The 21,672-nt window shown below is 37.5% G+C and overlaps 1 protein-coding gene across 1 annotated transcript in view; it reads left to right on the top strand.

The window, feature by feature from the left end:
* Positions 1–21,672, top strand: part of FAM227B (family with sequence similarity 227 member B) — a gene marked incomplete at its 5' end in the record, with an annotated part of 208,610 nt that overhangs the window by 162,208 nt on the left and 24,730 nt on the right. Inside the window, 2 exon segments of the mRNA XM_080643141.1 lie at positions 9,175–9,272; positions 13,136–13,296. Of these exon segments, the coding sequence (XP_080499267.1) occupies positions 9,175–9,272; positions 13,136–13,296 (259 nt within the window).

Genomic DNA, 21,672 nt, shown 5'->3' on the forward strand with positions numbered 1-21,672 from the left:
ATAATTTGAAATAATTAGGCTCATTATCAACTTTATGACTTAAAGGGGAAAACCACATCACTCACATCATTTGTTAAGCAACTGTAGTACTTAAATGAACTCATAATTAGCCACTAATTATTTCAATCATCCTCAAAGATTTGAGTTCAGTCCATTATTTCTGGACAAACACATAGTAACCATCAACTTACACTAGAATAACCACTCCATCATAAACTCCTTTGCTCTTTTCCTTCTTCATATTCTTAGGACATTTCCTAAGGTAACCTTTTGCTGCAACCAGGGTGGTCTTTTCAAGATCCTGCCCATATGCCTGTTACCCAATATCATCCTGTGTACACGCCATTGGCCTAATTCTTTTTCCATGTCTGAACTCCCACAAATCTGATCAGTTGTTTTGTTTTGTTTTAATATGTTTCTATTGGCTGCCTACTGCCCACCCCCTGCTGGGGATCGACCCCGCAACATGGGCATGTGCACTGACTGGGAAATGAATGGGCAACCTCTCAGTACATGGGAACATGCTCAACAAACTGAGCCACACCGGCCAGGGCAAATCTGATCCCTTTTTTGTTATTGTTTAAAATATTACAAATAGTAGTATATGTCTACTTTTTTCCCTCCATTGACCTTCCCCTGGCCTCCCCTACCCCCCACATGCCCTCACCTCATCCCCCCACCCCCAGTGTCTTGCGTCCATTGGTTATGCTTATATGCATGCATACAAGTCCTTTGGTTGAACTCTTACCTCCCCCCGCATCCCTCCCCAGCCTTCCTGCTATAATTTGACAGTCTGTTTGATGCTTCCCTGCCTCTGTATCTATCTTTTTGTTCATCAGGTTATAATGTTCTTCATTATTCATAAATGAGTGAGTTCATGTGGTATTTTTGGTATTTTTCTTTCACTGCCTGGCTTATTTCACTTAGCATAATGCTCTTCAGTTCCATCCATGCTGCTGCAAATGATAAGAATTCCTTCTTTTTTATAGCAGTGTAGCATTCCATTGTGTAGATGTTCCATAGTTTTCTAATCCACTCATCTGCTGATGGGCATTTAGGCTGTTTCCAAATCTTAGCTATTGTAAATTGTGTTGCTATGAACATAGGGGTGCATATATCCTTTCTGATTGGTGTTTCTGATTTCTTGGGATATATTCCTAGAAGTGGTATTAATGGGTCAAATGGCAGTTCCATTTTTAAATTTTTGAGGAAATGCCATACTGTTTTCCACAATGGCTGCACTAGTCTGCATTCCCACCAGCAATGAAGGAGGGTTCCTTTTTCTCCACATCCTTGCCAGCACTTGTAATTTGTTGATTTGTTGATAACAGCCATTCTGACAGGTGTTAGGTGGTACATCATTGTTGTTTTGATTTGCATCTCTTGGATGATTAGTGACTTTGAGCATGTTTTCATATGTCTCTTGGCTTTCTGAATGTCCTCTTTTGAAAAGTGTCTATTTAGGTCCTTTGCCCATTTTTTGATTGGATTGTTTATCTTCCTTTTGTTAAGTTATATGAGTTCTCTGTAAATGTTGGATATTAAACCTTTATCAGAAATAACTTTGGCAAATATGTTCTCCCATGCAGTGGGCTTTCTTGTTTTGTTGATGGTTTGCTATGCAGAAGCTTTTTATTTTGAGGTAGTTCCATTTCTTTATTTTCTCCTTAGTCTCTCTTGTCCTAGGATCTGTATCTGTAAAGATATTGCTATGACATATGTCTGCAGTTTTGCTGCATATGGAGTCTTGTAGAATTTTTATGGTTTCCCGTTTTACATTCAAGTCCATTAGCCATTTTGAGTTTGTTTTTGTGTATGGTGTAAGTTGGTGATCTAGTTTCATTTTTTTGCATGTATCTGACCAAATTTCCCAGCCCATTTGTTAAAGAGACTGTTTTGACTCCATTGTGTGCTCCTGCCTCCTTTGTCAAATATTAATTGGGTCTTTTTTTATTCCAGATGAATTGTTGGAGAGTTTGTTCTAAATCTTTGAAATATGCCATTGGTATTTTAATAGGTATTGCATTGAATCTATAGATTGCTTTAGGTGGTATGGACATTTTAATGATGTTGATTCTACTAATTCATGAACATGGTATGTTCTTCCATTTGTTTATGTCTTCCTCTATCTCTTTTTTCAATGTCCTGTAGTTTTCCGAGTACAGGTCTTTTACGTCCTTAGTTAAGTTTATTCCTGGTATCTTAATTTTTTTGGTGCAATGGTAAATGGGATGGTTTTTTCATTTATCTTTCTGTGAGTTCATTATTGGTGTATAAAAAGGCCATAGATTTCTGGGTGTTAATTTTGTATCTGACTAAGTTGACAAATTCATTTATTAGGTCTAGTAGTTTTTTTATGAAGTCTTTGGGGTTTTATATGTATAGTATCATGTCATCTGTGAATAAGGACAGTTTTACTTCTTCTTTTCCAATTTGGATGCCTTTTATTTCTTCTTCTTGTCTGTTCGCTATGGCTAGTACTTCTAGTACTGTGTTGAAAAGGTGTGGTGAAAGTGGGTATCCTTGTCTTGTTCCTGTTCTAAGTGGAAATGGGTTTAGTTTTTGCCCATTGAGTATGATGTTGGCTGTAGGTTTGTCATATAGGGCTTTTATTATGTTGAGGTATGATCCCTCTATTCCCACTTTGCTGAGAGTTTTTATCAAGAAAGGGTGTTGGATTTTGTCAAATGCTTTTTCTGCATCAATTGATATGATTTATGTGATTTTTGTCCCTCAGTTTGTTTACATGATGTATCACATTTAATGATTTGCTAATATTGTACCATCCTTGCATCCCCGGAATAAATCCCATTTGGTCATGATGTATGATCTTTCTAATGTATTGCTGAATCCGATTTGCTAGAATTTTGTTGAGGATTTTAGCATCTATGTTCATCAAGGATACTGGCCTGTAGTTCTCTTTTTTTTGTGGTGTCTTTATCTGGTTTTGGGATTAGGGTAATGCTGGCTTCATAGAAAGAGCTTGGAAGTGTGCCTTCCTCTTGAATTTTTTAGAATAGTCTCCTTTGAATGCTTGGTAGAACTCCCCTGTAAAGCCATCCCGACCAGGGCTTTTGTTTGCTGGACGATTTTTTATCGCTGTTTCAATTTCTTCAGTAGTTATTGGCCTATTCAGGTTTTTTATTCTTCTTTGTTGAGTTTTGGGAGCTTGTATTTCTAAGAATATGTCCATTTCATCAAGGTTGTCCATTTTGTTGGAATAGAGTTGTTCATAGTATTTTTTCATAATCGTTTATATTTCTCTGGGATAAGTTGTTACTTCACCTCTTTCATTTCTGATTTTGTTTATTTGGGTTTTCTCTCTTTGCTTCTTGGTGAGCCTGGCTAGATATTAATCAATCTTGTTTATCCTTTCAAAGAACCAGCTCTTGGTTTTGTTAATCTTCTGTATTTTTTTTTGTATTTTTTTTTTTTTGTCTCTATGTCTGCCAGGGCCAGCCTCACAGGTTGAACCGGGCTGAGGTAGGGAGGTGGGAATTGAGAAAAGAAAGAAAGACAGGAGAGCGGGATCGGGAGGACTACAGATCATCGAGAGACTGCAGCAAGTTTATTAACTGCGAAATGCCTTTTATACACAAAACACTGAATAGGAGGTCTGTCAAGAGGAATGTATTCTTTGTTCCTCTTAATCTCTAAGGGAGAGACAGAGCAGAAGGACAAATTCTCAGTACAGCAAATATCAGTAAATAGTTACAGACTTCTTGGTAAGCTATGAAAGGTTGCTCTCATTCTACTGATAACCGCCATCCAAAGAAGCCTGGGAAAACTGTGTGGGTAGGGGACAGCCTTGCTAGTCCCTTCAGGTGCAAGGACCTTGTCAGCCTACACCCGGTCTCCAACATATGTCATTTATCTCCTCTCTGATCTATATTATTTCCTTCCTTCTGCTTATGCTGGGCTTTTCTTATTGCTCTCTTTCTAACTCTTTGAGTTGTAGGGTTAGATAATTTATTACCATTGTTTCTTGTTTTTTTGAGGTAGACCTGTAAAGCTATGAACTTCCCTCTCAAGACTGCTTTCACTGTGTCCCATAGATTTTGGATTGTTGTGTTTTCATTGTCATTTGTGGCCATGACGTTTTTTATTTCTTCTTTGATCTCTCTGGTAACCCAGTCATTGTTTAATAGCATGCTATTTAGCCTCCAGGTGTTTGATTTTTTTATTGTTTTTATTATAGTTGATTTCTAGTTTTATGCCATTGTGATCTGAGAAGATGCTTGATATGATTTCTATCTTCTTGAATTCGACAAGACTTTACCTGTGTCCCAATATATGGTCTATCTTTGAAAATGACCCATGTGCACATGAGAAGAATGTATATTCTGTGGCTTTGGGGTGAAATGTTCTGAAGATGTCAATTAATTCCATCTGATCTAGTGAGTCATTTAGGATTGATATTTCTTTGCTGATTTTTTGTTTAGAGGATTTGTTCAGTGGTGTTAGTGGGGTATTAAAGCCCCCTGCTATGACTGTATTGCTGTCAATCTCTCCCTTGATATCCTCCAGGAGTTTTTTTTTTATGTATTTGGGTGCTCCTGTATTGGGTGCATATATGTTTACCAGAGTGATATTTTCTTGTTGGATTGCTCCCTTTAATATTATGAAGTGGCCTTCCGTATCTCTTGTTATGTCCTTCACTTGAGATCTAAATTGTCAGATATAAGTATTGCTACCCCAGCTTTTTTTTTCATTTCCATTCTCCTGAAAAACCTTTTTCCATCCCTTCACCATCAGTATGTGTGAGTCCTTTTTTCTGAGGTGGGTTTTCTGTAGACAGCAGATATATAGGTCATGTTTTCTTATCCACTCAGCTACCCTATGTCTTTTGATTGAGGCATTTAATCTATTTAAATTTAAAGTTATTATTGATAGGTACTTGTTTGTCACCATTTTTATTTTTTATGCCTGTGTTCCTTCTTCGCTTCCTATTTCTTCTTTTTACAGCAGACCCTTTAGCATTTCTTGCATTGCTGGTTTGGTGGTGATAAACTCCCTTAGTCCTTTTTTGTCTGTGAAGCTCCTGATTTTACCCTCAATTTTGATTGATAGCCTTGCTGGGTACAGTATTCTTGGATTCAGACCCTTCCTTTGCATGACTTTGTATATTTCATTCCATTCCCTTCTGGCCTGATGTGTTTCTGTTGAGAAATCAGTCATTAGTTTGATGGGGGATCCTTTGTAGGTAACTTTCTGTCTCTCTCTGGCTGCTTTTAAGATTTTTACTTTGTCGTTGGTGTTTGCCAATTTAATTATAATGAGCCTTGGTGTTGGTCTTTTGGGGTTCATTTTGTTTGAGACTTTGAGCTTCTTAGACTTGTGTAAGTTTTTTCTTCCCTATATCAGGGAAGTTTTCTGTCATTATTTCTTCAAAAAGGTTTTTTATTCCTTGCTCAGTTTCCTCTCCTTCTGGCATTTCTATTATGTGGATGTTGTTTTGTTTCATGTCCCAAAGTTCCCTTAGGCTCTCCTCTTGTTTTTCAAGCTTTTTTCCTAGATGGTGCTCTGCTTGGGTATTTTTTCCTACCTTGTCTTCTAGCTCACTGATGCAGTCCTCTGCTTCTTCTAGTCTACAGTTGATGCTTTCTATTGAGTTCTTTATTGCAGTGATGTCATTTTTCATTTCTTCTTGGTTCTTCTTCATTTCTTCTTGGTTCTCACACGTATTGTTGAATTTTTCTTCCAACCTTTTCAGTGACCTTATGACCATTTTTCTGAATTCTTTCTCTGACATATTGCTTGCCTCCATTTTGTTTACGTCCTTTTCTTTCATATGTGGGCTCTTTCTTTGTCTCCCCATGATCTCTCCTCTCCAAGTGTCTGGTTATGTAGCTCTCTCTCTCCTGTGTTGACTTTCTCTGGATGAAATCTGACCTTTCCGTGAGAAGGTGCAGAGCTCATCCAAGTCTGTGTATTCGCACTGCTTGAGACCCAGGGTTTGTGGGTTCACAGCTGGTCCATGGGTGTTGTGGTTGTAGGGTTCTGGGAGGTATCTGATTCTTCCCAATTCAAGGTAAGGCTAGGCTTACGATCCCAGCCAAACTCCCCTTCAAGATGGTGCGGTCTCTGCAGCAGAGCCAGTAGCTCCGGGAGAGATTTCAGCAGCAGTGGAGGCTGCCCGGTCAGGAGAGCCTTGTCCGGCAGTCCCCAACAGTCCCTTGGAATATAGCTGTCCTTCACTCACAAATAGACACTCCCCGCACATCCACACACTCTCCTTTCATTCTCTTACTCACATACTATCTTGCAGCCTGTCTTCTCATTATGCTGTATTATGCTGTAGTAAGAACGTCAGCAAAATCTTAGTGGTTATGCTGATAAAGGTTAATTTTTCACTCACATTGTATACATTGCATACAGACTGGAGTCTCTATTAGTGTAGAAACTCAGACATCCATACCAAAGAAGATTCCATCTCATTCACAATAATCACCGCCTCAGGCAGAGAGAATTCAATGAACTGAGTATTGGCTTTTAAATCTTCATCTCAAAAAAAACACACATTAATTCAATTCAAATTTTATTATTTTACTAGAGGCCTGATGCACAAAGATTCATGCAAGAATGGGCCTTCCTTCCTCTGGCTGCTGGCACCACCTTTGCTCTGGACCAGAGCTGCCTTTCTGCCTTTGCTCCACCCCGGAGCCACATTTCAGCCTTCCCAGACTGCCCAGAGGCCTGGAGCAACTGGAGCAGTGCAGAACACCCCCAGCCGCTTGGCGCCTGTGTATGCAAATTAACCTTCCATATTTGTTGGGTTAATTTGCATGCTCATTCCTGATTGGCTGGTGGGTGTCATAAAGGTACAGTCAATTTGCATATTTCTCTTTTATTAGTGTAGATTGCACAGTGCAAACCACATGGCCATACTTATCTCAAAGCCATTAATGGTTTTCAGTCCTATCATGTGCCTTGGAAGGATGAATAGGTGAATATTTCTGAACAGCCTGATTGATTACCACACTCTCCCTAGGAAAGATCTGTATAAGGTAATGACTATGTTGACATAGTAAATGCAGATAGGGTTGAGTTTATAACATTGCACTATATTGACCAAGGGCATAAAGATAAAGCACAATATGGTAAAAATGGTTCTAAAGGTGGCCAGGAAAAATCAGTTCTAATACATAGCTCTTTGCTGGTCTACCTTAACTAAAAAAATATGTCTCAGATTTCTTTAAAGGAATAGATTAAACTTAATCAGTCCTCAATATTTTCAATATTTTTTCTCAACAAAGCTTTTGTAAGTATGAAGTAATAGAGAGTTTGAATTTATACTCCTTAAGAAATAATATTTTTTTAAAAAGAAAAAATATTAATAACAATATTGACTAACATGTAACCTTTACAATGTACCAGGCACTATGGTTTGTACATATGCTCTTATTTTCATACAGTTAACAAGTATATAAGGTAACTATTGTCATCTTCAAATTTTATTTGAAGAAACTGAAGCTTAAAGAAATTCATTTGCCCAAGGTTATGACATCTACAAATGGCAGAGCTGGCCTTTAAATCAGTGTCCATCTGACTCCAAGGCCTACATGCTTAACTTGCACACAACTCTGCTTCAGGGTGCAGATTGCGTTCACATGTGTGTGCTTTACACTGTTATTTTTCCAGTATTTCTTTATACAAATGAAAGCAAATATAATAGATATGCTTATATCCTCTCTTTACTAGTATACTAAAGGTAGCATACTGTATAAGTGAATTAAATAATATACTCTATACCAGGGGTGGGCAAACTTTTTGACTCGAGGGCCACAATGGGTTCTTAAACTGGACCGGAGGGCTGAAACAAAAGCATGGATGGAGTGTTTGTGTGAACTAATATAAATTCAAAGTAAAGGAGCAGAGGGGAGAGCAAGAGAACCCTCTGCTCTTTCGGCTCCGCGGGCCGGATAGAACAGCCGAACGGGCCGGATCCGGCCCGCGGGCCGTAGTTTGCCCACGGCTGCTCTATACAGTGTTCTGCACCTTGCTTCCTTTAATGATAGGACTTGCAGGTCTCTTTACATCAATATGGGTATTTCCTCATTGCTTTTTACAACTGCATAGTATTCCTTCAAATGCGGGTGCCTTAGTTTATTCAACCACAACTTTATTGCTAAATACATGGGTTATCACCTCTAAATTTTTAAGTTATGCCACAAATCAATAAACTTGTACCTATGATCTTTCCGACTTATGTAACAGGTTGTATAGTATATATTCTCAGGAGAGAAGTCACTGGCTCAAAGGGAAAAATATGTATTTTTGGTAGATATTGCCAGATTCCTCTTCATATGTTATATGCTTTTGAGCAGGTTTTAAAGAAAAGAAATTATGTGGTTTATTACTTTTCTTGCCAATTCTAACTCCAATTCAATCTAACATTGATTCCACTCAAAATTTTAAAGTGCAGATTCCTTGCTAACCAATCATTTAGCCTCTGCCAGAGACAAATCCCCACTTGCCTCTAGTATTCAGGCTAATGTTTAAAATATTTTCATGTATAATGTTAAAAATCAATCTAAGTGACTTTCCTCAACACCTCAGAGGTTTCTCATCAACATCCCAGCCTCTAGATGTAATTGGTCTACCTGGTAACTGATAATAATCAGTGCCAGAATGTAGCATAAACTGCTTAGATCACCTGTTTTCTCTGCTCTGTGTTAAGATATCTTAATAACCAGCTTTTAGGCTGACTGACATAGCTGATTAAATCGTACATTTCTGTCCTTTAAGACATGGCAAGATTCCCTAGATACCCCCATGTGCATTCACACTGGTTGCAATGAAAAATTGCCAGATAAGGGTGTGTAGTCAATATGTGGAAAAGGTGGACTCTAACATGTGGAGGATCACACCTCCTATTGCATTTAACTAGAGGGTCATGAAAAGAGCTCTGGACTCAGAAGCAAAAGACCTAGGCCTGTGTCCTCACCATGTATTCTTAATAAATGGTAGCTTAGAGCAAGTCATGAGAAAATAAAATGCAATATTCATTTCCTCTGACTAGGGCAAGCTATAACAATATCCTAAACTTCTCCCATCCATCTTTGCCTCTGTCCATGTTTAGAGTGAATCGCTAGGAGAAAGAAGGGCATCGTGTCTTTTCGTCGAGGAAAAAAAACAACAGAATTTTAAAAAATATTTTATTTTCTGTTTTAGCTATAGACTTCAATATGACGAAAATTTTTAAGATCCCATCAGCATATACAATATCCACATCCAGGGAAGGATCAAGAATATCAAAGCCAACAACAAAGGTTTGGAATAGAGTGATTTTATTTTTTAATTCTTACTTCTTTAAATAGCAATATAATTAGTTGAACCACTTCACATAGACATGTTGGATATTTCATTCTTGATATATATCTTAGGAAAAAATTAATGATCAAAGTGATTTATTGGAAAGTTAATCTTATATAAAAACTCTGGTTTTGCTCTTTGTTTTTTCTTTTAAATCCTCCTCTCTAATGAGAAAAGATGTGGTATTTACTTTTTCTCACATTTCTGGCACTACTTGTCTATGGATTAACATATAAATGTGGCTGTGATCTCAATAAGCATCTAAGTTGCAGGGAAAATATCAAAGGAGTTTTCAGTAATGGTTTGCCTATCCCCACCTCTTAAGCCAGGGTCTTGGAATAACTGAGTACATACATGTAGATACTGTTACTCTTAAGTCTAAAATGCTCTGTTTCTCCACTTTCCTGAAGGTGCCTCCAAAATAAAGATCCTATGGACTTGCTACCTTGTGTGGCTTTGGCAAGATTTGATTGAGGTTATTGGCTTAAAATTCTGAATTTGATCTCTTTACTTGTTAGACAGATTTTAAATTTGTTGAAGTCTTTATTGCTAAAATTTATCTGAATTATCTAGTCAAGTCTGGCCATTATTTTAAATTTTAAATTATGCCTGTATAAAAGCCATTTTCTGAAAGTCGTTATTTACATATTTCCTGGTCTCTAATAATCCAGGTATATAGAATCTCTTCCAACCTTCACAGTGCTACCAAGTGTGGTTTGTAATTTTGGAGAGCTTCATTATAAGAGTGTAGACCAAGCATGTCAAACTCAAAGGCTAACACGGGCCAAACAAACAAGGTTTAAGTTTGTATGGGCCACCAAAAAAACCAAAAGCTTCAATTTTCATAGAAACGTAGGTTTATTTTGATAGAGACATGCTGAATATAAATGAGTAATCGTTAACATAAAATAATAGAACATTTTAATAAAAATTAATATTTTTCTTGAACATTAATTTACCAGACACTGAATAGATGCACAAATTAATAAGCATAACACAAGTAAACCTATTTTTCTTGTTCTCCGAAAGCAAAATAGTTCCTATTGCGCACACCAAACAAGTCAGTACAAGACTAATGATGTGGCAATCGGCTGCTAAAATATTCGCTGCTAGAATCAGTGGAGAGAAATGGTGCGCCTGCGCATAAGGCGTATAAGGGAAATGAATGCAACACGATTATAGTAGTCAGTCATTAGCGAACATTGTAGTTCGTTATTAATAATTATGTATAATAGGATATTGTAAAAATTAAGTTACAAAATTTCTATTAAACGTTTCTTACATACCATCACATTGGCTGGGCCACAAAAATTTTTGTTGTGGGCCTCATGCAGCCCACGGGCCGTGAGTTTGACATGCCTGGTATAGACAATTTGAAGCATTCTGAACATAATATAACCAGAATAATGAAGGACTCTAAAACCGTATTATTTGAGGAATGGTCAAAATATTTAAAGACATTTCTATTAGAAAAGAGAAAACCTTATTAACTGTTTTCAAATATGTAGAGAGCTACTGTAGGAAAGCAGGATTAGACTTTTTCTGTGTAGATCAAAAAAAATATTTTTACCAATACAAACCAAAACATTTTTTACTTTTACCAATAAGTGAAAGCTATAGGAAGAGAGATTTCAACATAAAGAAGAGGTTGGGTGTTTTTTTTAAGCACTGGGGTTGTCCAAATGATGAATGGGTGCCTGTAGGTTTCAAGTTCTCATTGGCAGGACACATATTAAAACAACAAAAATCAAAGTTTAGTTTTATAATCATTATCAGCAATTATCCTGTAATAAATTAACAGAAAACTTCAGCACCAAAACCATTTCTTAGACTTTCTGGTTCACCCCTGGTGATCCTTCCAAAGTTTATAGGATTGCTTACTTCTTCAAAATTAGTACCAAGTTGTTCTTTGATGATAAAAGCCCTGTTTATGGAATCAAAGTTCTCTGACAATTTTCTGTTAGATCTTTTGTGGGGTGAATAAAAGCAGTGGGACTTCTGTTAGTTGTTTTGGCTATTTTGAATATTTCTAACAAGAGTTCTTTGGGCAACATGGGACCTTCTGCTCTAAAGTATCTAAGAAAATGGCTAAGGCTCAACAAAACACTGATTTTGCATTTAATACCTAGTTCTGCTCTTGCCTGGTTCAACTATCCTTAAAAAATCAGGGATCCTCACAGCCAAAGAAGGAGCTGTAAAGTGTAGTTTTTCTAAGTTGAAAACTGGTAGCTGCAGGAAAAAATAACAGAAATGTCTATTTGTAGTATTTCAGTAAGATAGAATTTTTATCTTACAATACACAAGACAGAAGCCTGGAAAGGGGTCATAAAATGATCCTTTGATACAGGCAAGTTTTCTTTTTAATCTAAACAAAGCTTGGCTTGGTTTTGCAGGTAATTTAAAAATCAGGCTAGATATAACCTAATGTAAATTGTCATGAATTAAGGTGAAGGAAATGATTTACATCATAGAAAATACATCTGATACTGACATTTAATTTTCACCATCAAAGAATTGCTTTTGATTCTCATAGTTCCACTTTTAAAAATAATTCTGGAGCAGCTAGGAATAAATATAATTTAAAAATAACCATAAGCAAAAGAAATACAGAAGAATTTTATGTATCATTAAAAGCAAATGAGAATAAAATCTATTTCCCCACAGGAAATGGAATCAATAATAAATATCTCTTCTGGGCCTTATAAATATTGAAAAAAGACAACATATGAATAGTTGCTATACTGACCTTGTTTCCCACAAGAAGTCAGTCTTGAAGCAATTATATTTATGATTGTTGTTTCCCTGACATAGAATTCATGGTCAACATTTTTTTCCACCAACACTTTAATTGTTATCCAACTGCCTCTGATGTCCTTTGTTCTAATGAGAAGTCAGCTGTTAATCTTATAAAGGATCCCATATATGCTGTTTTTCTCTTGATGTTTTTTGAGATTTTTCTTTTTTGTCTTTGTCTTTCAACACTTTGACTATGATACATCTAGGTGTGAATTTATCCTACTTGAAGTTAAGCTCCTTGGAAAGTTTCAGTCATTATTTCTTTATCCATTTTTCCCCTTTTTCTAGGCCTCTGTTCATTTTCTGCATTCTTTTTATTTCTCTTCTTCAGAAAAAATAATCTCTATTGATCTATCTTCAAGCTTGCAAAAGGCTAAGTGAGCTTTACTGCACATACTCATAGATTCATACGTTAGTAAATTTCTTTTTTTTTAAATAAATCTTTATTGTTCAGATTATTACAGGTGTTCCTCTTTTTTTCCCCCATAGCTCCCCTCCACCTGATTCCCCACCCCACCCCATGCCCTTACCCCCCGTCACTGTCTTCATCCATAGGTGTAAGATTTTTGTCCAATCTCTTCCCGCACCGCTCACACCCCCTTCCCCCTGAGAATTGTCAGTCCACTCCCTTTCTATGTCCCTGATTCTATTATATTCACCAGTCCATTCTGTTCTTCAGATTTTTTATTCACTTGATTTTTAGATTCACTTGTTGGTAGGTATGTATTTGATGTCATTTTGTTGTTCATAATTTTTATCTTTACCTTTTTCTTCTTCTTCCTCTTCTTAAAGAATACCCTTCAGCATTTCCTGTAATCCTGGTTTGGTGGTGATGAACTCCTTTAGCTTTTTCTTGTCTTTGAAGCTCTTTATTAAGAAGATGCTTTGAAGTATTTACTTTTACTTATTCTAATATAGTAAATGGTAGTTTTATTCATAGTTATAATGCAGTTATAATTTATTTACAATTCTTTAAGAACACACCAAATTAATAACTGACTTTATTTTTTTCTTCCCCTCACAGTCCTATTATAGTAGCACTGGTCCAGAGTTTAGCCGTGTGCTCTTCAATATTGGAGGTCAGAGTCCACTGATTTTATATTATCTTAAGATGCATGAACTAACTGGTATTTCCAACGCTCTTAAACGACCCAAAGTTACTATCACTGAAATATCACAAGAACCATATCCTTTTTTAAGCTTTTTAAAAATACTATCTACTTCTAAAATATTCAAAATGTGTTACTAAAGGTCTCAATTAAGAAAAAATAATGCATTTTTAAACCAATGCTTTTATTTAGCATTTAATTATGTTCAAAACTTTTGTAGCATGTTTGGTTAAAGTATTTTCTCTTTTAGATCTGAGGCTATGATTTTTCATGCAAGAAAAATAAGTCAAACACAAAACCTAGGAACTTTAGAAACTGATATATTTAGCTCTTTATTAACAGACTATCTTTGCAACTTACTGTTCAGTGTTCAGTTTCAAACATTTGTCAGAACCATGAGAAATGGGCTTCTAGACGTCTCCAGAAGAGAGTTTCAAACATGTTTTAGCTGTGGCATCCTTTGTTCCGTAGAAAATGTATCAAAAAGCTTAATGTGTAAAATATAAAATAAATGAAATTGGAGCTCTTTGCTTACAGCAGGGGTGAGGGGCCAGAGTTCTATTTACACTCCTGTGTGCCCTCTGCATAACCCATCCTGGCCCAGGCCTGTCTGTGGCCATGCAGATGAACCACAGGGGATCTAATAGTGTGCTCTCCAAACTGGAACATACACAGCTCTCACTGGAAAAAAAAAAAAGATATCAAGACTCTTGTTTACATGTACTTCTATCTTGAAAAACAAAAAAAAGAAGTTGCATTTCACTAGTATTTAGTAAACAGGTACCCTCACTCAGCTGATATTTCAGTCTGCACTCTACCATGCTGATGGATAATGATGGCATCTTTTTTTTTAATGTTTCTTTTTTTAAAAATTCTTTATTGATTAAGGTATTACATATGTGTCCTTATCCCTCCAGTACCCCCCAACCCCCCCCCCACTCATGCCCGCATCCCCATGTTGTCTGTGTCCATTGGTTAGGCTTATATGTATGCATACAAGTCCTATGGTTGATCTCTCCCCCTTATCCCCACCCTCCCCTACCTTCCATCTGAGGTTTGACAGTCTGATCGAGACTGGTGCAGCCACTGTGGAGAACAGTATGGAGTTTCCTCAAAAAACTCAAAATGGAACTCCCATTTGACCCAGTGATCCCACTTCTAGGAATATATCCCAAGAAACTAGAAACACCAGTCAGAAAGGATATATGCACCCCTATGTTCATAGCGGTGCAATTCACTATAGCTATAGCGGTGCAATTCACTATAGCTAAGATTTGGAAACAGCCCATCAGCAGATGAGTGGATTAAAAAACTGTGGTACATCTACACAATGGAATACTATGCTGTGGTAAAAAAAGAAGTTCTTACCATTTGCAACAGCATGGATGGAACTGGAGAGCATTATACTAAGTGAAATAAGCCAGTCAGAGAAAGACAAATATTACATGCTCTCACTCACTTATGGAATATCATGTGGCATCTTTGCTCTTGTGTAATTTTCTGAGCATCAGAACATAGTGCTGTTTTTTGGGGGGGAAGTTAAGCAGATTTATAGATTATATCATCTAGCTTAACTAAATTAACAACTCACTAGTGAAACAATAGCTTAAAAGATTTCTGGAAAGAACTGTAGATTAATGATAATTATGATGCAAGAATAAATTAGATTCCACATATAAACTAAGAAACAAAATAGAAAACAGACTCATAGCTGGGGAGAGGAGCGGTGGGGGCTGGTGAAAAGGTAAAGAGATTTAAGCAAAAACAAAAAACAAAAACGAAAAGAACTCATAGACAGACACAGTATGGTCACTACCAGAGAGAAATGGGGATGGGGAGGTAGAGAGGATAAAGGGGGGTAAATGGTGATGGAAAGCAACATGACTTTGGGAGGTAAACATACAATACAATATACACATGATGTATTATAGAATTGTACACCTGAAACCAATATAATTTTATTAACCACTAGAACCCCAATAAATTCAATTTTAAATAGAATAAATTTTATAAAAAAGAAATGGCAGAACAATATTTCTCCTACTCCTTGAAGGAGCTCATTTTCAGCCACATTAAGAGATGAAATTAATGGTGGCACATTTAGTTCTACCCAGATGTAGACCAAAACTCTATACTAATAATAGCCTAGGGCCGTGGTCGGCAAACTGCGGCTCGCAAGCCACATGCGGCTCTTTGGCCCCTTGAGTGTGGCTCTTCCACAAAATACCACGGCTTGGGCGAGTCTATTTTGAAGAAGTGGCATTAGAAGAAGTTTAAGTTTAAAAAATTTGGCTCTCAAAAGAAATTTCAATCGTTGTATTGTTGATATTTGGCTCTGTTGACTAATGAGTTTGCCGACCACTGGCCTAGGGCCATCACTACCAGATGAAGGACAGGTCACCAGGAAGTGCATGGTGCACTTCTGGGTCCTGCCCCTGCAGCCCACAGGCTCCTATCACAGCAAGGCTGGCAGCCCGGTGGGCGGGGTGAGGCAGGCGCAGAGAGCAGGGCCTGGCTGCCAGGTGCTGCAGCGAGCCAGCAAACAGCCCACAGAAAGACAGCAGGGCCTGGCTGCCAGGCGCCATGGTGAGCAAGCGAGCAGGCCCGCAGACAGCAGGCCTTGCCAGCCGCAGCGCGCTGGTAGTCCCGCTGGCAGTCTCGCCTCTACGCGTGAGTTGCAGAGGAAACACCTTTTCTTACAGCTCATTGGCTAAGCTCCCTGTATGGCACTTGCAGTGTTCTTGGTAACTTGGGTAATAAGAATCCAAGAAGGTGATCTAGGGTTTTTCCACCTCACTCCTGGAGTAAAAACTGAAGGCCTGCTGCTGGAGGGGCTAAGAAATGTCATATCCTGCCCTAGCCGGTTTGGCTCAGTGGATAGAGCCTTGGCCTGCCGACCACAGGGTCCAGGTTCGATTCTGGTCAAGGGTATGTACCTAGGTTGCAGGCTCCTCTCTGGCTGGGGCCCAGGTCAAGGCTCATGCAGGAGGCAACCAATTGATGTGTCCCTCTCACATTGATGTTTATTTCTGTCTTTCCCTCTCTCTTCCATGCTCTCTAAAAATCAATGGAAAAATATCCTCAGGTGAGGATAAGAAGAAAGAAAGAAATGTCATATCCTATGAAAGACACATCTTGAAAATGCCTACAGAAAGTTTTTATTTTTTTGTGGTGAAGGGACTGGAGTCCGTGTTGATGAAAACACCTTGGTAGCTGTGGCAGCCTTTAGAGGCAGTAGCAGTAGGGTGATGGAGGCGGCGCCTTCCCCTGATCAGCCCGGTCACCTCCTGCAGAGGGAGGCCAGACTGCAGCTTAGGCTTGCTCGGGCCTAAGCCATCAGTAGGATATCCCCTGAGGGCTCCCAGATTGGAGAGGGTGCAGGTCGGGCTGAGGGACCCCCCTCCCGTGCATGAATTTCATGTACTGGGATTCTAGTATAAAAATAAAAATCTTCAAAAAGACTATTTGAAATATGGATATACATCTATTTATCATTTTATAAACAATGAATCTAACCCTGAATGTATGTTATACTTTTTAATATCATCAAATGATATCATGCTAGTTTAATTTGCAAGGCATTTGTAAACCAACTATCTAGACATCAGCACAAATATCTATAATTTGAGGACTAAAGGTTAGTGTACCATTAATAAACATTAAATTTTATTTTTAAAAATATTTCATTTCACTGTTTTCTATTTCTACACTGCATATTTTTATAATGTGCATAATATATTAATACAGATTGATGTGTATATAATTTATACATTTAAAATTATACCCATACTAGAGGCCCGTTGCACAAAGAGAGAACAATATATTTAGTCACTGTGCAATTTTAAATTATTCTTCTGGAACAGATACATTTAAAATTAAATGTAACATCATAGGTAATATTTATTTTGATTCAGAGTGATTTGCCAAAGTCACAGGAGGGAGGATTGCTTATTGTCAGTGTTTTAGTATTCATATGTAAACACGGAGAGGACTGGGATGTATGTGGAGAGTGGGAGGGAGGAAGTAAATGTAAATCACCGGAGTGTTCATGATTCTGAGAGGATTTAATGTACATTTATAAGGAAAATAATAAGCTTCTGTACTAATTAGTGTACATTGAATCGCTATTAGTTGAAAATTTGAGTATTTTTGTGAATAATTTTTTAACTTGATCATTTAGAATTAGAGTTATGATTAAAACGACGGGAAAAACTTTGATTTCTAGGACTAAGAGAAGAATGTGTAGTGTGTCTTTAAACCATGCAGAATCTTGTACAAAATGTATTTGTAGCTCCTAATTTTCCCTTCTTACATTGTCTGTACTATATTTTTGTCAACTATCTCAAGTCCTTTATGTGTTGAGAGAATAACAAATACTCAAAATTCTAATAACTTTCTTACTTGTAAAACGTAATTACTTTTAAAGAAAGAAAACTCAGGAACAAACTGTTGGTGTCGTTTATGTGGATCCTGTTAAAAATAAGAGTCTATAGGCAAAATATGTATTTCTAACTTGAGTTTAGAATGTTCACATTTGGTTGCAGTTTAGAAAGAAATCCAAACTCAATGCAGTGTCATAATGAGTGAATTGTATTGTCTAAACATATGCTTCCACCATCATACACACATACACAGACTCTTTAACATTTAAAAACTTTTTGGAGTGGATTATTAAACTCTACAATTGAAAATAATGTGGGATATATCAAAGCTGATCCCTGAAAAAAAATAAAGCTACACAAAGAAGTCATCTGTTGTGTATTCTCTGTGATGTGGAGAAAGCGAATAGTCAACAGTGAAAAAAAGGGAAGCAACCCTGAGACTCCCAAAGGTCACGAGCTCTGTACAGCACTTGTCCTCACACAGCCAGAGTACAGCGGGAAGCTCTTCAGAGCCATGTGCAACTTCTTTTCACGTCTGTGTACAGAGCGATTTTAAAGTCTTAGTCACATGTGCACTCACTAATATGTGAATAATAGCTTTTTCTCACTAATATGTGAATAATAGCTTGTGAACTGTTATTAAAGTTACTATCAATTGTACTTCAAATTAGTAAAATTTCAAGTTAATTAATATTTACTAAGGATCTGGTAATTATATTTTTTAAATAATAAGTTAGCTAAAAGACAAATGTCCAAAACTTCTAATCCAGAACCCTTCCGTCTAGTTATTTTCCTAGTAAAGATAATGTATAATACTTTTTTCTCTCAATCCTTCTAAAATTCTCAGGGTAAAGAGAATAGGAAAGCCTACACTGCTAGAAAGTTTGTTCCATTATTTATGAGGTTGTACCCCCAAAATATAACCCTCACTTTCCTTCAGCTTCAAAAATAGGCATGTGAACATCACAATATTATCTGTTAATGAGACCTTTTAGATAATAGAAACCAGATGTTAGTTTCCTGGAATGGGAGGTCTTTTAAAAATAATTTCTGTTGAAAACACCCAGCCCTCAAAACCCTGTGGATTTTTAGGGCATAGACTCCCTTCACCGAAACATGATGGAGGGCTGATATTTCCTCCAGTTGTCTACAAAGAGGAAAAACAGGGACGTGGTAGACTAAGGCTGTGAAAGGGACAAAAATGAAGAGGGAGTTGAAGAAGTAGAGAGGAAACCTAAAACCCTTGGTTGCACTGAAGGGGCCTCTTCAATAGTATGCTGAGGGGGGTTAGGGAGTTACTCTAATTTGAGCCTGTTCCCCATTTATAACAATCAATCAAGCAGATGAATTGGACTAGATAAATTTCAAGTCCCTTTGAATCCTAAGATTTATTATTCTGTTGGAGGAATTTGAATAGTTGTCATCAATGGATAAATTGGTAAATAGCTCGATTTTTCCCTGAAATGACAACATTCCTATTTTGTCAACTCTTCTGAGTTCTTCTGAGGCTACACTAAGAAAAAAAAATGTATAGACACTATTTTCCCCATTTTTAGCTGTCATCAATTCTAAAACACCACCAGAAAAACCTGTTGATCAAATAAAGCTGTTTAGTTTAGTAAGAGAATAACAATTAAACAGTTTTAGTAGGGTCTCAAAATGGGTAAATTGAGTGATGATATTTATAGTTTTAGGGCCTGAATTAGATGATTTTGAGGCAGGCCACATAGGCAGGGAATTGGTGGGATTGGACAGAGTGTATTGATATTATTTTGAATTAGTAGGCCTAATGAAGCAAGGGTCTTGAAGTAAGCTTTGATGGGCAAGTTATTTTAGTTTGTTCAAGCAAGTATCTTAAGTTACTATTGCTCATTCTCAACATTGTTACATATAGGAACAAAAAAAGTATGCATGGCCCTCAAAGTTTTTAATACAGGAACAACAGTGACATCAGCATCATAGCTGAATAAGACATCCCTTATTCATGTCCCCTTCTCAACAGCAACAATGTGGCATCCATCCATGGACAAAAGAACAGCAACCAATCCCAAAGACATAAAGATCTCAATTTATCTGATAAAGAATTCAAAATAACTGTTTTAAGGAAACTCAGTGGGCTACAATCAAACACAATGAACTCAGGAAAACAATATTTGAACAAAATAAGTTTAACAAAAGAAATTTTAAAAAACAAACCCAACAGGAATACTGGAACTGAAGAATATAATGAATTTAATAAGAAATGTAATAGCATCAATATCAGAATGGATCAAGCAAAGAAAGAATCTGTGAGTTAGAAGGCAGGAGTTTTATAATTATTCAGTCAGGGGAGAACACAACAAAAAGAATGAAAAAGAGTGAATAAAGCTCACTTAATGTATTGGATACCATCAAAAGAAATAATCTAAAAATTATTGGAGTTCCAGAAGAAAAGAGGGAAAATGGAGCTTAATTAAAGAAATAAAGGCTAAGAACTTCCCAAATCTGGGGAGAGATTTGGATATCCAAATTCATGAAGCTCATGGGTCACCAAACGAACTCAACTTAAAGAGATCTTCTTCAAGATACATTATAATAAAACTGTCAAAAATCAAAAACAAATCTTAAAAGAAGTGAGAAAAAGAAATCTGTAACTTACAAGGGAACTTCCATAAGGCAATCAGTGGATTTCTTAGTAGAAGCCATACTGACCTGGAGACAGTGGGATAATATATTCAAAGTGCTGAAAAAAAGAAAATACCAACCAAGAACATTCTATGCAGCAAAATTATTCTTCAGAAATGGAATGATAAGGACTTTCCCAACAAACAAAAGCTGAGGTAATTCATCATCATTAGTCCTGCCTTAAAATAAATGCTAAAATGACTTCAAACTGAAATTAAAGAATACTAATTAGTAATATGAAAATACTGGTTATATATTGTATACTGTATTTTACTGGGATAAAAAAGTCTCATAAACCAATGGAAAAGAATTGAGAACCCAGTAATAAACCCTCATATATAAGGTTAGCTAATATTTGACAAGAGAGCCAGAAATACTCAGTGGGGAAAGAATAGTATCCAGTAAATAGTGTTGGAAAAAGTGGATAATCACATACAGAAGAATGAAATTGAAACTCTATCTTGTGCCACTCATAAAAATGAACTCAAAATAGATAAAAAACTTAAAACCTGAAACTGTAAACTCCTAGAGAAAACATTGGGAAAAGGGAGAAACCAAGATGGCGGCATAGGTAAACACCTGAACTTGCTGCCACACACAACCACTTCAAAACTACAACTAAAAGACAAAACGGACATCATCCAGAACCACAGGAAGGCTGGCTAAGTGGAAATTCTACAACTAGAAGGGAAGAGAAAAGCACACTGAGACTCAGAGGAGTTGTGGAAGTAAAGTGCAGAGGTACGGGGAAGCGCGTGCCCAGAGAGGGCTGGCAACTGAGTACGTGACTGTCTTTTTCAATCTGGAGGGAGACACAAGCTCCTGACTGCTCTGAACTCCAGTTCTGGGCAAGACTCTAGGGACTCAGACTCATATGGGGAGAAACTGGACTGTCTGGCAGTGGGCGGAACGCAAGGGCGGCTTTCTCTCAGAGGTGTTTGCAGCAATTACTGAGGGACACTGAGACCCAGGGGCCTCTTAGGGCAGGGCTGATGGGAAGCCATTGCTGTTTGCTCTGCCCTGAGACTCTGCCCCATCCAAGCTGTGTGCAGAGGCTTTTGCATAGGAACTTACCTAACCTTTGATATCTAAACTTACCTAACAAACTGCAGCTGAGTAAGAGAGACCCAGAACATCCAAAAGAAGGCCCAAGGCTCCACAGCAGCTTGCATTGCTTCACAGCTGGGCCTCAGCTGGGCACCTCCAAAATCCAAACAAAGAAGAGGAATCTGCAGATCTCTCCATAGCTCCTCCTGGGTGGCCTCAGGCAGAGGCTAAATTAGCACCTCCTTGGAGATCCAAGAGCCAGTGTACCCAGGGGTAGAGTAGGACCATCCAGATTACAACTCCTCAGATCCATAAGGGACACACTCAGGGGGCAGACTCAGTGAGCACCAAAGCCCCAC

This window comes from Plecotus auritus (assembly GCF_963455305.1).
Source record: "Plecotus auritus genome assembly, chromosome: 1".
Lineage (NCBI taxonomy): Eukaryota > Metazoa > Chordata > Mammalia > Chiroptera > Vespertilionidae > Plecotus > Plecotus auritus.